This window comes from Gekko japonicus, unplaced genomic scaffold (assembly GCF_001447785.1).
Source record: "Gekko japonicus isolate JY-2015 unplaced genomic scaffold, Gekko_japonicus_V1.1 scaffold315, whole genome shotgun sequence".
NCBI lineage: Eukaryota > Metazoa > Chordata > Lepidosauria > Squamata > Gekkonidae > Gekko > Gekko japonicus.
In genome coordinates, this window is record NW_015160844.1 from 228,566 (window position 1) to 245,340 (window position 16,775).

Here is a 16,775-nt window from a genome sequence, read left to right on the forward strand (position 1 = left end):
GCCAAACGATTTTATGACCCTGACTTCAGTGCTCTCTGGGGGATATGTGGGGAAAGGCGGTCCTTCAGGTAGGACAGCCCCAGGACATATAGGGCTTTAAAGGTCAAAACCAGCACCTTGAAGCGAATGTTATAGGCAGCCAGCATAGGGATGCCCATCAGCAGCCTGGCTGCTGCATTTTGCACTAGCTGCAGTTTCCGGCGCTTCAACAAGGGCAGCCCCATGTACAGAGCATTGTAGTAGCCAGGTCATTGTGTTCGAGGAAGGGAACCAGCTGCCTGATCAGCTGGACATGCTAAAAGGCTGCCTCGGCAGTGACTGTTACCTGGGCCTCCATCGTTAAGGCAGCATCCAGGAGCACTCCCAGACTCCTGACCCTCGGCACCAACGATGCCCCATCGAAGGCCGACAATGGGATCCCTACCCCTGGTCCACTCCGACTCAGGCACAGGACCTCCATCTTCGTCGGATTCAGTTTCAGTCAACTCAGTCTAAGCCAGCCGGCCGCGTCCTGCAGCACCCGGTCCAGATCTTCCAGGGTAGAGTTGGACTGTCCGCCCAACAACAGATACAGCTGGGTGTCATCCGCATATTGGTGACACCCAAGCCTGTGCCTCCGGGCAATCTGGGCAAGGGGGCGCATGTTAGATGTTGAATAACATCGGGGACAGCACTGTCCCTTGGGGCACTCCGCAAAAAAGCGGGTGCCTTCGGGACATCTGATCCCCAAGTGCCACCCTTTGTCCCCGACCATGGAGAAAGGACACAAGCCATTGCAAGGCAAGCCCCTGCACTCCCATGTCAGTGAGGCGGTGGATCAGTAGCTGATGGTCAACCGTGTCGAATGCCACCGACAGGTCCAACAACATCAGCACTGCCATCCCGTCTCGATCCAGATGCCTCTGGAGGTAGTTTGTGAGGGCAACCAGTACTGTCTCCATCCCATGGCCTGGCAGAAGCCAGACTGAAACGGGTCTAGCATGGAAGTGTCATCCATAAAACTCTGCAACTGTATCACCACCGCCCTCTCAATTAATTTGCCCAAATAGGGCAAATTGGAAACTGGCCGATCCGGAGTTGGTTTTTTCAAGAGAGGACGGACCATCACTTCCTTGAGTGCTCAGAGAGGGACTTGTTAATAATAATATCCCTGAGGGCACCTCGGAACCCCTCATGGCCAGCTTTAATTAGCCATGAAGGGCACGGATCAAGGCTGCACATGGTTGGGCATACCATCGAGAGCAATCTGTCAACTTCCTCTAGGCTGAGTGAACTAAAATAATCCAGAATCGGACTAGAAGACATGCACGGAGCCTCGAGTTCGCTTACTGTCTCAACTGGTGGGGAGATCACGGCGGAGCAAAAAGGCCTTATCTGCAAAATAGCTCGCAAAAGCCTCACAGCCAATATCCAATTCCCTAACATTGGGTTTGCCCTGTGGCAAATCTGTCAAAGTCTGAATCGTTCTAAACAATTGAGCTGGGCGTGAGTTAGCAGACGCAATTGTGGCCATGTAGAACTCTCTCTTCGCGGTTTTGACTGCCATCTCTCTCTCTCTCTTTTTTGTAACCCCCAAAGGGATATTTTTATTTTGCATTAAACTACAACCTACAAAGAAAATTAGGACGGGAAACTACAACTTAGGGGTAAAGGAAAGATAACCACACTAAACTAAAAACCCAAGAGGAGGAGATCTTATTTCTGTTAGTGTAAATGTTAGTACCGCAAGTGTTAGTATCACAATATACTTGTAGAGTTCCTGCTCATCTTCCATGTTTATATGTTACTATGTTAGTTGTTATGAGAAAACTTTCTGATCATCTTCGTGTTCTTTGCTTCAAGAGGTGAATTTCCGAGTCCTTCTGCCTTTACTTCGGCTTTCTGTCTCTAAAATTGTAGACAACTTTGGCAGGTCCTGCACCCGTTTCTGTAGCAGAGTCCTCTTCCGTTCCAGAGGTAGCAGAGTCACTAGATTTCGTTTCTTCCTCCTTAGACTCTTCCTCTGTTCCAACCTGATGCCGCAAAAACTCTTTAGTCTTGAAAATGGAGTCTATCTTCTCTCTTTTGTTGTTAATCTTAAAGATGACACCTTCCGGGATCGCCCACCTGTACGTTATTCCATTAGTTTGAAGAAAAGCAATCAAATCTTTGTAATTTTTCCTCTTTTGCCGGATTTCAAATGGAATGTCTTTTAGAGTCTTGATAATTACATTTCCCATTTTCAGTGGAGTTGCTGATGTCGCTTTTAAAATAGCATCTCTAGTCTGTCTTCTTGAGAATCTGACCACAATTTCTCCAGGTAGGCTATTTTTTTTATATAGTTGGAGTATGCCCTATAGGCCACCTCCATATCTTTTACCAGTTCATCCGCTGTAAAGCCTATCACTGGAGCAATGATCTCGCTAAGCAGCCTCCTCAGGTTCTCTTTCGCTGCTTCAGGAACTCCCTGGAACCTGATAATCATATTGGCTTTTTCCATCTGTTATTGCAGTACCCGGTTTTCTTGAAGATTCTGCTTTATTTCCACTTCTCCGAGTCTTCAACTACTTATTTGTGGTGTCCATCTCTTGGATTTTCTCATTAGCCTGCTCCACTTTCTTTTCCATTTCATTCAGCTGGAGCTGTTGAGATGCAAAGTTCTTATTCATCACAGTCAGTTGCTGGTTAATACCATCGAGTTGCTCCATCACCGGCTTGAGCATATCCGATAGTAATTTAATGACATCTGCCCTTTCTTCCGGTTTGGGACTCTGACTGCTTGGTGGATTTGACCTCCTTACCTTTCCTTTCAGTTTCTTCTTCATTTGAGATAAGTTACACCTTCTAAAGTTAAATGTGGTTGTGCTGGTCTTTTTGGGCAACTCCCTATTTACATAAATGCTACACTTAGTAGCATTATGGTCACTGTGCTATCACTGGTGCTATCACGTTTACATCTTGCACATTAGGACCAAGTCCAGGATTGTCTCACCCCGGTAGGTTCTGTGACCATCTGCACCATGGCACAGCCACTAAGAGTATCTAGAAACCCAATCTCTTTCTCCTTACTTGAACACATATTGACCCAATCAATGTGTAGGTAGTTAAAATCCCCTATTATGACACAGTTTTCATTTAGCTGCTTTCCTTAATTCTTTTGCTGTTTTTAAATCATCCTCTAACCTTTGATCTGATGGGCAATAACAAACTCCCAGAGTTAAGCTTCTTTTTGGGGCCGCTATTTCCACCCATAGTGTTTCCGTAAGCAAATTTATTTCTCTTAAATTCTCAATTTTACTGGACTGTATATCCTCTCTGACATACAGAGCCCATGCCACTTCCAACTCTTCCCTCCCTATCCTTCAGATATAATTTATATCCAGGAATCACTGTATCCCACTGATTTTCCTCATCCCACCAAGTTTCTAAAATGCCACAATGTCTGTGTTCTCCTCTGACACTAAGCATTTTAGCTCCTTCATTTTACCTTGGACACTGCAACCCTCTTCCTGTGGCCTCTAGACCTTGTCAAGCCATCAATACTGTTTGTCACCTTCTCAGTGGCCAGTCCTAAGCCATTTCCCTCTAGAACGCAGTGACAGTTACCCCTCCATCTCTTAGAGATGAGCCATTCTGAACTAGGGACATTTCATCTCCTGTTGGCTCTCCCCCAGGGTTTAGTTTAAAAACTGTTCTGCCACCTTTTTTATTTTAAGCGCCAGTAGCCTGTTTCCTTCTCAGGACAAGAGGAGGCCTTCTCTTTTGTACAGGTCCTGCTTGTTTCAAGAATCATCCCAATGCTTAACTTAAACCCTTCCACCCTACACCATCTTCTCATCCATGCATTGAAACTCCTAATTTGTGTCTGTCTAGCTGGCCCTGCATGTGGAACAGGCAGCACTTCTGAGAAGGCTACCCTGGAGGTCCTGGCCTTGAGTCTCCTGCCTAGCGGCCTACATTTTTCCTCCAGGACCACATGACTACATTTCCACCCATCACTGGTGCCACTGACTCCTCCCCAGCTCTGTGTACTAGCCTATTGAGACCACGCATAATGTCCGCTACCTTTACACCAGGCAGGCAAGTCACCATGTGGTCAGTACATGGGTTCGCAACCCACCTATCTACATGCCTAAGGATCGACTTACTAACTACCAAGAATCCCTCCCTCCCTGCCCGCCCAGGGATGGTTCCTTGGTGCAAAAGGATACCTGTTCACCAACTGTAGAAGGGGTCCCTTTTGAGGGAATGTTCCCCTTTCTCCAGCACAGTGCCATTTCTCCTTGATATGCTCGCTGACAGCAGCAGGGCTACCATTCTTGGAGTGGGACATATCTAACAAGTCCCCAACAGTCTTATCTGTGTGCCTGACTGTCTTTGCTTCTCCAGGTCAGCCACCTTGGCCTCAAGGGTGCGAGCTCGTTCCCTGAGAACCAGGAGCTCCTTGCACCGAGCATACACCTATGACTTCTGTCCAGCTAGTAGATAATCATACATATGCTATGGCAGTTGGCTCTGTTGTAGCCGCCCTGAGCCCGCTGGGGATCTAATAAATCTAATACATAAATAAATAAATATTGCACTCTGTGCAATACACTGCATAGCCCCCAACTCCCTGCTGGCATTCTACCTTCATAATTGCTTTCCCCCCTTGTTTTATAAGTTTCCTATTTATGTAGATCTGTTTGTGGAAAGTGTGCTTACCCTTTTAGGGATGTGGAGAGACTAGTGCCTTGGCTTCCTTACCCTGCTGCTGAACTCACATGTCTTCTAAACTTGTCTGTTTATTCTCCTGTTCCAGACACTTTGTCACTGGAGCTGACACTTCAGCACTTGAACTGGGCTTGCTACCTTGCAGAGCTGGGGCCTGCTTGTAGGAACCCTAAATAAATAGCTTGGAACAAACCTCCACACCCCACTGGACCCAGTCGCACTGACTGGGAGCCAACCAATAAAGGAGGATGAGTGAGTCAGCCTCTTGTCTGAAAGGGAGCTGCTCAGACAAGAGCTACTCTCCTTCCCGGCTGTCTTTTACTTCAAATGCTAATTTAATTTCAAGTGTTAATTTAGCCCTTCTAGGCTTGGATTAAGGGAGATTCTAGTTGAGTAGATGTATCCATCTCAGCCATACTGGCCTTCTTGAGTTTTTTTGCCTTTTGGGCTCACGGGTTTTTTTCTTGTTTGCTTCCTTTATAGCCCGCCTTTCTCAAAGTGTGTCTGTTCCAGCTGAGGATAACACCATGCTTGTGATTAAGTTGTTAGTTGTTGAAAGCTTATGTCATCATGGAACTGTGTGAAAAGAGAGATTTCAGAACAGTCAATCCCCCCTTCCCCTCAACCTGTAAAGCCGTCTTATATCAAATCAAGCCACTGGTCCCTCAGCTGTTGAACTTCTAAAAGCTGACATACACCTAAGGAACTACTGGTACAATTGTGCGCAGAAGAATCCCATGCAGAGTTAGTACAGTCTAATCCTCTTGAAATCAGTGAGGTTTGTACTGGAGTAATTCTGCGTAGGATTGCGGAGTGTGGTTAGAGTGTTGGACTGGGGTCTGGGGGACCCAGATTCAAATACCTGCTCCACCATGGAAGCTTGCTGGGTGACCCTAAACCAGTCACTCTCTCTTAGCCTAACCTACTTTATAGGATTGTTGTGAGGATAAAAAGGAAACAATATAAGGTTCTTTGAGTCCTCATTGAGGAAACAAGACAGGGTATAAATGAAATAAATATATATTTTTTAAACTATAACATATGTACAGGATGGTTGATACTGAAACTGTTGTGTTAATCCACATAAATTGCCTTGAGAGCTCTTTGGTCAATCAGTGGGTTATAGAAGTGATATGATACATTCTGTTTCAAATATTGTAACTTTATTTTTTTCCCCCAAGGTAACAAGTTGCGCTTGGGTCCCAGACAGCTGTCAACTTTTTACTGGCAGCAAATGTGGTGTCATCACAGCATATATGAACAGATTCACTAGTAGTACAGTAAGTAAATGGGAATGAAACATGTGTGTGTAATGGCTGTAAAGGTAAAGGTTTCCCTTGCTCAAAAGCCAGTCGAATCCAACTCTAGGGGGTGATGCTCATCTCTGTTTCCAAGCCGAAGAGCCAGCGCTGTCCGAAGACTTCTCCATGGTCACGTGGCTGGCACGACTAAATGCTGATGTGCACGGAACACTGTTAGCTTCCCACCAAAGCGGTACTTATTTATCTACTTGCAATTTCTTGCTTTCAAACTGCTAGGTTGGCAGGAGCTGGAGCCAGAGATGGGAGCTCACTCCATCACGCAACACTTGGGTCTCAAACTGCTGAACTACAGACCTTCCGGTCTGCAGCTCAGCGTCTTAATCTCTGCGCCACCATGGCTGTAGTAGGCTATATTTGGGGGGGGGGGTTTTCTTCCATGCTATAATTTTTTATAGACCTGAATGGGAGAAATCTGTGCCAGATCTGTCTCTTCCCCCACCCCCTCCATCAAATTGGTTTTCCGAAGGGACTCCTAATTTTAAGAAAATACTGTGAAATGGTTATGTGTTTCATAGGCTTGCCAGGCAACTGACATCTTGCTTTCAACTTAGGTAATTGCCGATTCGTTCTGCGGTAACTATATGAGGCTGGGCTCCTGTAACATGCTTTGCATGGGTCTGCCCTTAAAGACAATCTAGAAATTTCAGCTAGTGCAAAAATGCTTCTGCTTATTTACTATCTCATATTATTTATTATATTTATACCCCGCCCTCCCAGCCATGGAATTGTATTAGCTACAATTCGCACATTACATAAGTGTTAAGTTGTTGCATTGGTTGCTTATTTGTTTCTGGGTCCAATGCAGGGAGCCTCTTGCATCCCATAAAACCCTTCATAGCCTAGCACTCACATATCTTCAGGACCACCTTTTCCAGTATATTCTTGAGTGGCTTCTTTGTTGATCAGACCAAGACCTACTTGTGGTTCCATCATATATGGCCTGGGTCTGACCTACCTTAGGGACCGCGTTTCCCCATACATACCCCCAAGAGCACTTCGGTCGGGGACCCGGAACCAGTTAGTTGTTCTGGGCCCCCGAGAGGTAAAATACGCTGCAACAAGGGCCAGATCCTTCTCAGTGGCGGCCCCTGCCTGGTGGAATGAGCTCCCGGAGGAGATCAGGGCCCTGCGGGACCTTATGCAGTTCCGCAGGGCCTGCAAGACGGAGCTCTTCTACCAGGCTTTCACGTAGGGGGCGCCGCTGCCGCTGCCACCATTACCATCAACGGTGGTAAGAACATCGAAGCTGGGAGTGTCCTTGAACGTAGTGCTACTAGAATGCTGCAATGAGTACAGCGGACGGACTCGGACCATTTCTGGACAATGATGCCATCATTTTTAACAACTTAAGACCGCCTGATAAAAGGAAGCACTTTATTGTTTATTGTTGATCGTAATGTTGGTGGATTTTATTGGATTTTATGTGATTTTATGTTCGGGCTATGCCCCTTGTAAGCCGCCCTGAGCCCGCTTGCGGGGAGGGCGGGGTAAAAATACTTAAATAAATAAATAAATAAAATACAGGCAAAATAAATCAAAACCTGTCCACTCCAGAGTGTTCTCAGTGGCAGCTCCTGTGTAATAGCAGAATAGCTTTCTTTGAAGGCCAGGAAGGCCTACATGTAATTATCAGCTCAAAACTCAATTTATTGAGATGGGCCTTCTGATAGACAATAGTTTTCAGATTGTTTTAATATCTGTTATATGGAGGTCTTACTGGTTTGCTTTATTCTGGTGTGTTTAAAAAATTCCTTGTAACCTGCCATGATCCTGTTTTATGAGAAGTGTGTTTACTAAACTTGACCATGTATTATTTCATGCTTTGCATATGAATATTAAGATCTTCTTCGTGGTCTCTGTGCATCACACCCTTGGGATACTCTGCGCCTGCGCTGACCTTCTCGGTACCGATAGCTAGCAAAAGGGATTTTCGCGCCTCTCCCAGGTCACGCGCCGGCTCCACTGCGCATGACCAAGGAGGGGCACGCAGATCCCGCCAGTTCTCTTCTGACCGCCGCGCTGGTAGGACGCCTTCTGCCTCGGTCTGTTAAGTACCAAACTTTTTTTGCTAAACTTGCGTTTAGTTAGTTTCTCTTTCTTTATTTTTGTAGTTAGCATTTTTCTTTCGGTGTTTATTCTTTATTTTCGTTCCCCTCCCGCTGGCCTATGGCCCCGCGGTGGGGTTGTTTCAAACGGTGTAGGACTTGCGGCCTTAAAATATCCCCCACCGACGGGCACTCGCTTTGCCTCGTTTGTTTAGGGGAGTCGCACTGTGTCTCTAAGTGCAGACATTGCCGAAAGTTTTCGAACCAGACGAGAAAAAACAGAGCAGCTCGTCTACACTTGGCCCTGATGGAGAAGGCATTATCTCCACAGTCCTCTTCGCCGTTAGACACGTCCGGGCACGCCTCGATGTCTACCTTGGCTGCGGACACTTGTCCTCCCATTCCGGGATCATCGACGTCGACGGTCGCAATCGATGCTTCGGCACCTAAAAGATCGACGCCGATAAAGGACCACCCCGTACCTTCCAAGATCCGGAAGCAGGGGTCATCCGTTGCCGTACCTTCCAAGATCCGGAAGCAGGGCAAAGACTCACAGCAGTCGAAGAAACCTAAAACGGACAAACCCAAAGTCCATAAGGTTTCAGCTAGTCAGGGTCGAGATCCCACGCAAGAACCTCACCCGATCGGTTCGGATCTCGACATCGACCTTACTCAACAGACAAATCAGTCGCAATCTGATATGTCGAGCCGTCAATCCTCTCATGCCTCCCCAGAACGTGGAGTCGAGGATCGGCACCGACCAACATCTCCTCCCCTGACTTGGGATGAGAGGCAATGGCATTATTTGTACGGGAATCGATACCCATACCCTTGGGCACTCCCGATACCACCCCCACCTGAATGGGATCGTCAGTCGGTGTCATCCCGCATTTCGCGCTTTCAAGATCGACCATCGGTATCGAAGCAGTCGATACCGACGCATCCACCAGACCCGGTTGTGCCCCCGATTAACACACCGGCACCGTCTCAACCTGAATTACTCGAATCATCTCCAGAACCATCCAATGTATCCTCCGATTCAGATGGCTTTTCTGAACATATCGAGGATGTAGATGCACAGCCCACCTCGCAAGATGTGGAAGCGGATTTACCTATTTCTCCATCAGAGGATGTTAAGTCTTATGGAGATTTTATTCAACGCATGGCATTAGATCTATCTATGACTCCTACTCTCGTTGCCAGTTTTGTGGATGATAACGTTTTTGACATTATGCACTCTAACACTTCGCCCTCCGTGGCTCTACCAATGACAAAAGTTCTCTTGCAAACTACCAAGGACTTTTGGACTCGTCCAGCCTCCATTAATGTCTCTAATAAGCGTCTGGATCACATGTACAAGGTCCAGGAATCAGGGGCTGAGTTTTTATACACACACCCAAAGCCCAATTCTTTGGTCGTCTCCTCATCCACAAAAGGAAAAGCGAGTCACTCTACTCACTCAGAAAAAGAAGGGAAGAAGTTGGATTCGGTTGGTAGAAAATTCTACACTGTCGGTGCAATGGGCATTAAAACGGCGAACTATGCCGCCTGCATGGGCCGTTATCAATTCAATTTATGGAAGCGTTTGAATGATTTCCTCCCGCACGTGCCCAAAGAGTGCCAACCTCAGATTAAAAGGATTCAGAATGAAGGGATGGTCTTGGCTAGACACCAAATTAGTGCTGCCAAGCATTCCCTGGAATCCGCTAGTAAGACTCTAGCAACCTCTGTAGCGTTACGCAGACATGCCTGGCTCCGCTCTTCATCATTGCCATATGACACCAGATCCTCGGTGGAAGACCTTCCCTTTGAAGGTTCTGGATTGTTTAGCTCCACCACTGACACGGTTCTGCAGGAAATGGATAAGAGTATCAAGACGTCCAAGAGTTTGGGGATCTCCCCCACGACCAAATACTCGAAATCCAAGCAGTGGCCTAGGCAACCTTGGTCGACCAGGCAACCGTACAACAAATCACCTACGGATCAATGGCAAAGACCTCCCTCCTCTCAGTCACGGTCTTTTCCCCCGAAAAATAAGGGACAATCGTCCGGTGCCTATAAGTCGAAATTCCCTAAGAATCCCAAACAGGGACTTTGACTTCAACCTTACTGCTCAGACTCGCCTTGCACCCTTCCTGCACGCATGGCTCGCCATTTCTACGGACAAATGGGTGCACTCTATAATAAGAGATGGCTATCTCATAGAGTTTTCTCTGACTCCCAGAATCTCCCGTTTCATCAGAACCCCGGCGTCTCCTGCCCTGCTACAGGAGGTACAATCGCTGACACAAAAAAACGCTATAGAGAAAGTCCCGATGGCGGATTGTTGCCGCGGGATTTATTCCAAATATTTCACAGTCCCCAAGAAGGACGGAGGACTTCGTCCAATCATGGACCTCCGTTTTCTCAATCGGTTCATCATTTACAGAAAGTTTCGCATGACCACGTTGCAAAGCATTTTACCACTCCTGTCTCCAGGGACTTGGATGGTCACTTTAGATCTCAAAGACGCTTATTTTCACGTCTCCATCCATCCTCGTCACAGAAAGTTCCTCAGATTCGCAGTCGGGGAGGACCATTACCAATTCAAAGCCCTTCCATTCGGGCTCTCTACCGCCCCCAGGGTTTTTACGAAGGTAATGGTGGTTGTCGTCGCTCATCTTCGCCTTCAGGGCATTCAGATCTTTCCGTATATAGACGACTGGTTGATGGTGGCAGATTCAAGAGAATGTCTCCTTCAGCACATCACCATCACATTGTCGGTCCTATCCTCCCTTGGAATTCTGGTGAATTTACAGAAATCCATGCTGCAACCTGCAACTCGCGTGCAGTTCATAGGAGCTGTCATAGACTCCCTAGCCACTCGGGCGTACCTTCCTCGCCAACGGGCAGATACCATTCGTCTGGAAATTCAACGTTTGTTCCAGTCCAACGTGACATCAGCGGTCCACATTCAGCGGACCTTGGGTCTCATGGCAGCCACCACTTCCGTGATCGAATATGCACGCCTTCGCATGCGCCCGTTGCAGCTGTGGTTTCTAAAGAAATTTCGCCCTTCCATCCATCCTCCGAGCCTTCAACTGGTAGTGCCTCCGCAGGTCCTCGTCTCCCTGCAGTGGTGGCTCGTGGACACCAATCTGTTGGCGGGTGCACCGTTCCAACCGATCGTTCCCGTAATGTCCATCACCACAGATGCCTCCCTGTGGGGTTGGGGTGCTCATACAGACGACACTTGTGTGGGTGCTCCATGGCAACCCCTTTGGAAGAGTCATCATATCAACTATCTGGAACTGCTGGCCGTAAAGGGTTGGACCCTCTGTCAATGGGGGACGGTCTGTTGATGTCGTGGGCTCACGACTTTCTATACCTATTTCCTCCGATTCCGCTGCTCCACAGGGTGCTTGTGAAAATACAACAGGACAAGCCCCATTGTCTCCTGGTAGCCCCCTGGTGGCCTCGGCAGGTGTGGTTTCCGACACTGCTGCGGTTAGCCAAGGGATCCTTCGTACACTTCCCGCAGGAGTTGGATCTCCTCCAAGCTCAGGAAGGCCAGGTCCTTCACTACGATCCTCTGAGTCTCAAGTTGACTCTATGGGAAATACGCTTTCAGTGATGGATGACCGTATCAATGAGGTCCTGTTGAATTGTCGTAAACTGTCTACTAGGACGTCTTACGCAAAGAAGTGGGATTTATTCCTACAGTACTTGAGTTCTTCCAATTTACCTCCTCCGCCAGTGGATTTGAGGTCTATTTTTGCGTTTATTTTGTCCAGAATGGACTTGGGACTCAGTTTTTCTTCAGTTAAGGTGTATTTAGCTGCGGTGTCAGCTTTTCATCCATCTATTGATGGGTTTTCAGTTTTCTCGCATCCTCAGACGAAACAGTTTTGTAAAGGTCTTATTCGCCTGTACCCTCCCCGTCGTTCTCCGACGCCGGCCTGGGATTTGGCTTTAGTTTTGCGGTTTTTGATGGGGAAACCCTTCGAACCTCTGGCCTCTTGCTCTCTAAAGTTGTTATCGCTCAAGACTGCGTTTTTGGTGGCCATTACTTCTGCTCGTCGAGTCAGTGAGTTGTCCGCTCTAAGGTGTGATCCACCATACTTGATTTTTTCCCCTCAAGGGGTGTCGTTGTCTTTGGACATCTCCTTCTTACCGAAAGTCGTTTCGGAGTTTCATCTACGTTCAGATATAGTTTTGCCGTCATTTTTCCCGTCTCCTGCCAATGAAGAGGAACGGAAATTGCACTCTCTGGATGTTAAGAGGGCGTTGCTGTTCTATTTAGGCAGGACCAAGTCTTTTCGTCAGTCTCCTGCCTTGTTTGTTGCTCACAGTATGCCCTCCCTAGGGAAGAAGATCTCTTCCCAGACGCTGTCCAGATGGATTGTGGAAGTAATCAAGCTATGTTACGCTTTGGCTAAGAGACCTCTTCCAGGTCAACTTCGCGCCCACTCTACAAGGGCGGTGGCGGCTTCCACAGCGTTCCTGGGAGAGGCGCGAAAATCCCTTTTGCTAGCTATCGGTACCGAGAAGGTCAGCGCAGGCGCAGAGTATCCCAAGGGTGTGAATGCACAGATGACCACTCGAAGATCACCAGTTACAGGTAAGCAACCTGTCTTTCTCAAGAAACTGCACTGTCAGTGCAGGATGCCGATCGTGAGAGGGAGGGCAGGAAGGAATGAGCCAGTGCTTGGCTCTGTGGCCCCTTCTTATCTGCCAGGGTAATCCTGAGCAACACTTTGGGGTAAGGAAGGAATTTTCCTCCAGGCCAGATTGGCCCAGCTGGTATTCACTGGGGGAATGGGGATGGGCAACTGCAAATTTCCTGCATTGTGCAGGGGTTTGGAGTAGGCGACCATGTTTCTAAGTGGTGTGTGGAGTTTTTTGAATTACTAGTAATTAGTCCATACATTCATCACCATAGTTTTTTGTGTAGCTCTGGGCTGTTAAAATTTGAAAATAGACTGTTTAGTATATATAATATAGATCTTGACTGCTGTAACACATTCTATTTGGGGCTGCCCTTTTAAAACTCTGAGACTTCAATTATTAATACAAATAGTAACCACCCTTCTGTTAGCAGGAGTATACCCATTTTGAAACATCGTCATTGATTACCTATTTATTTCAACTGAAGGGGCTGGTTGTTACCCTTAATTTATTTATTTTATTTATTTATTGTTTCAACTTTTACCCCACCCTCTCCGCTGAAGCAGGCTCAGGGTGGTTTACATAAAAAACAATAAAACAAGATACATCACAATAAAATACATAAAACATGACATAAGACCGTTAATATTTTATGCTTTGCATCTGAACACGTGATGAACATGATCAGCGGTGGATACCATTCTAGGTAGCTTCTAGCTCGGCACAGGGCTTAGCTGATAAAGTGCAGCTCCTATTGATATGCCTGCCAGAAAAGCTCCGTTTTCGCAGCCCTGCGGAACTGTGAGAGGTCCCGCAGGGCCTTGATCTCACCAGGGAGCTTGTTCCAAAGAAAAAGCCCTGGTCCTGGTCAATGTTCCCTCTAAGCTGTAGAGTCCTGTGAGCAAAAATTCTACTTTGTGAGCTACGGGCATTAAAGTTGTGAGCGAGCGATTTGGCTACTGCATAAATTAGTGTGTTCTGGAGCCCTCCTTCCTGAGCCGAGACAAAAATGTGTGAGCCGGAGGCTAAAAAACTGTGAGCTAGCTCACACTAACTCAGCTTAGAGGGAACACTGGTCCTGGTCAATGTCAGCCTAGCATCCTTCAGACCAGGAAGGACCAAGCAGTTTTGTGATCCTGATCTCAGTGCTCTCTGGGGAACAAGCAGGGAAAGGTGGTCCCTCAGGTAGGCAGGTCCCTGACCATATAGGGCTTTAACGGTCAAAACCAGCACCTTGAAGTGAATCCAGTATGCTATTGGCAGCCAGTGCAGTGTCTTCAGCACAGGCTACATGTGCTCCCGCATAGAGAGACCCATTAACAGCCTGGCCATCGCATTCTGCACCAGCTGCAGCTTCCGGAGTTGCCTTTTCATAGCCTGGGATACATGTAGCTTAGGGACACTGTAAGTGTATGTGTGTGTACAATGTATATTTCTTACACACGCATGTCTGTGGAACAGCTTCATTCCTTAGATCAACATCTCCTTGTTCCACCTGCCTCAAGAAAGCCCACTTATGGGCCTTTTCCAGGGGTACCTCCAGTGTCATGGAATGGTTTTGCCACTAGAAGACAGGAGCCTTTCTGTGTCACTAACTTTTTGAGAAGGCTTGGAAGGCAGTTCTGTTTAGGCGATCTTTTAGTTATTTGGGGGGTGTACTTTGAGTTCTGTATGTTGTTGTCACTTATTTGTTAATAGTTTTATTGATCTACAATTTATTATTGATTTAACATTGATATTTTTGTCAACCAGTTTGGGCCCTTTTAGGAACAAAGTCAGGGTATAAATCTTTCAATAAATAAATTAATAAATGTAAAAATAGTAATGCTTAAAGTGCTCAAAATACAAGATTGCAACATGGGATTACATTCAGCCTATAAATATGTTTGCCATAAATATAAGCATTCTTTTCATTGTTGCTTGTGTGTCCCTCCATGGAACTAAACAATTTCTATGGGAGCCCCTGAGCCCTTTCATTTCCATGCGGCTTCTGTATCTAGTCAGCTGCTTGAGTTGAGGCCATATGGTGTGACAACAGGCTCATATGCTCACTAGCATCTGTTCTGGTTTCTATTCCCAGCTATGTACAGGTGTAGGGGAGCAATTCGATTCTGTTCAGTGCAAGAAATATCTAGCAAATACTACAAAATCATTTGAGAGTTACTAAAGTACTTGTATTGCAGGTGTAAGCATTTATTAATGTGTGGGTTTAACAAACTATTCACATATACCTAAGAACTTATTTGCTGGAACACGGAATCTTAGAACTGGTAAATTAGGGAGACAGGTCTATTAATGAACAGCTTGGTAGTCTAGCGAACAGCACTGCTAGGGCTCTAATGTATCTTGCAAAACTGTTGGCTTTTTGTCTGTCACCTCTGCCTTCTGTCCTTATCAACTTATTTTTCAGTGAAAATTCTGTATCTTAATTAGTTCTGTGGCTGACACTTTTGAGAAGAAAAGGTGAAATTAAGCAATAGTATGTAGTTCCTGAATTTAAATGTGCTCTTGCCAGTTTGAGTCATTCAGCTTTCACAGCTCGAGTTTGATCCCACAGAGGATTTCTGTTGATGGAAATGGGTTGATTTTCACCAGTTCCTTCTTCCTGGTTCAGACCTCCAACTCCTCCCCATGCAGTTCCTTTGTGTCCCTGTGGTGGAACAGGCCTGCTCTGACTTACAGACCCTGTTCTTCCAGCCCCTTCCTTGGCTTGCACCAGTTCCTGGAGGGTGCTATTCTACTTCTCCCACTAGGGTGCCACTGCCACCACCATCTTTTTGGGGTCTTCCTGCCAGGAGGACACCCCTTCTCAAACTGAGACCCTGCCTCTGGTCTCCTGCTACCCAGCTCCTGCTTACCACAGGGACCAAATTATTTCTTTGGGGGCCCCCTGGAGGATTGGCAATGGGTGCCTCGACTGCTTGCCTTCCCCCTTCCCGGGACTCCCCTCTTACAGTAGTGTGGTCTAAGGCGGGTGGGGGAACTGTGTGGTCCAGAGAACACTACCAGCTTCAAAAAGTAAAATATTAACAAAATATATTAGCACAGCACCAGATCAGCAGCCAGAAGGACAAATAAAAGTTGGTCATAATTGCATCCTTCTTTCACTGGTTCTAAACTTACTCTACTAGATGTTGAAATAGAGTAGGCAATTTCAAACTTAGAAAGTTACAAAAGATTCTAAAGATGGTTCATTACCTAGGCTCTCTGCAGCCAGCAGGCCAAGTCACATGGCTGATGGCTCTGGGGCTGCAGAACAGAGCTCAGCAGTCTGTCCTCTTCCAAAGATCAGCACCAAGACACAAAGAGACCCTCCCTCCTGGGAGCAAGCACTTTTATCAGACCTCTGACTCCACTCATTCTACATCACACTCTCCATCCCTTTTGACCTGGTCCACCCAGGTCACCCAAGTGACCCTTGGGCCACCCAGGTGCATCCTGGGAGCCCTTCTTGTAGGCATTCTGGGAGATCTCCAGGAGTCACCTGGAGATTCCTAACACCAAATCCTTTGCAAGTCAATCTATTTACATAACTATGGCAGGTAATTGACCTCACTTCCTGCCCTTCCAGAGAGAAGACGGGGGGGGGGGGGGGGGAAAGTAACACAGGAACACTTTAAAAACTCAGAGTGGGGAGGGGGGGTTTCTCCACAGCCCCCAGCCCCCAGGAGAAGCATTTTGGGGGGATCATTGTGGGCTGCAACAGGATGAGGTAGGCAAGGAAGTTGCACTCCGCGGATAAAAATCCTTCCATCAACAGAAATTTTCATCCAGATCCAAACTATTTAATATCTGTCAGAGGCTGTCACTCAACATACTCCCAATATTATGAACTCAATGGCAGATACTGATGTACTTAGGAAGCAATGTGTATTGCACAGCAAGCCACCTTATACTTTTCACAGGGTTACCAACCTCCAGGTGGTGGCTGGAGATCTCCTGCTATTACAACTGCTTTCAATTGAACAGAGATCAGTTCACCTGGAGATAATGGCCACTCTGGAAGGTGAACTCTATGGCCTCACACCCCACTGAAGTCCCTACCCAAACCCTGCCCTCCTCAGGCTCC

General features: G+C 46.9%; 1 protein-coding gene across 1 annotated transcript in view; it reads left to right on the forward strand.

Moving 5' to 3' along the window:
* The window catches only part of LYST (lysosomal trafficking regulator), a 143,177-nt gene that overhangs the window by 116,509 nt on the left and 9,893 nt on the right, over window positions 1–16,775 (forward strand). The window contains exon 46 of the mRNA XM_015419814.1: window positions 5,874–5,972. Within this exon, the coding sequence (XP_015275300.1) occupies window positions 5,874–5,972 (99 nt within the window). The remainder of the gene's footprint in view (window positions 1–5,873; window positions 5,973–16,775) is intronic.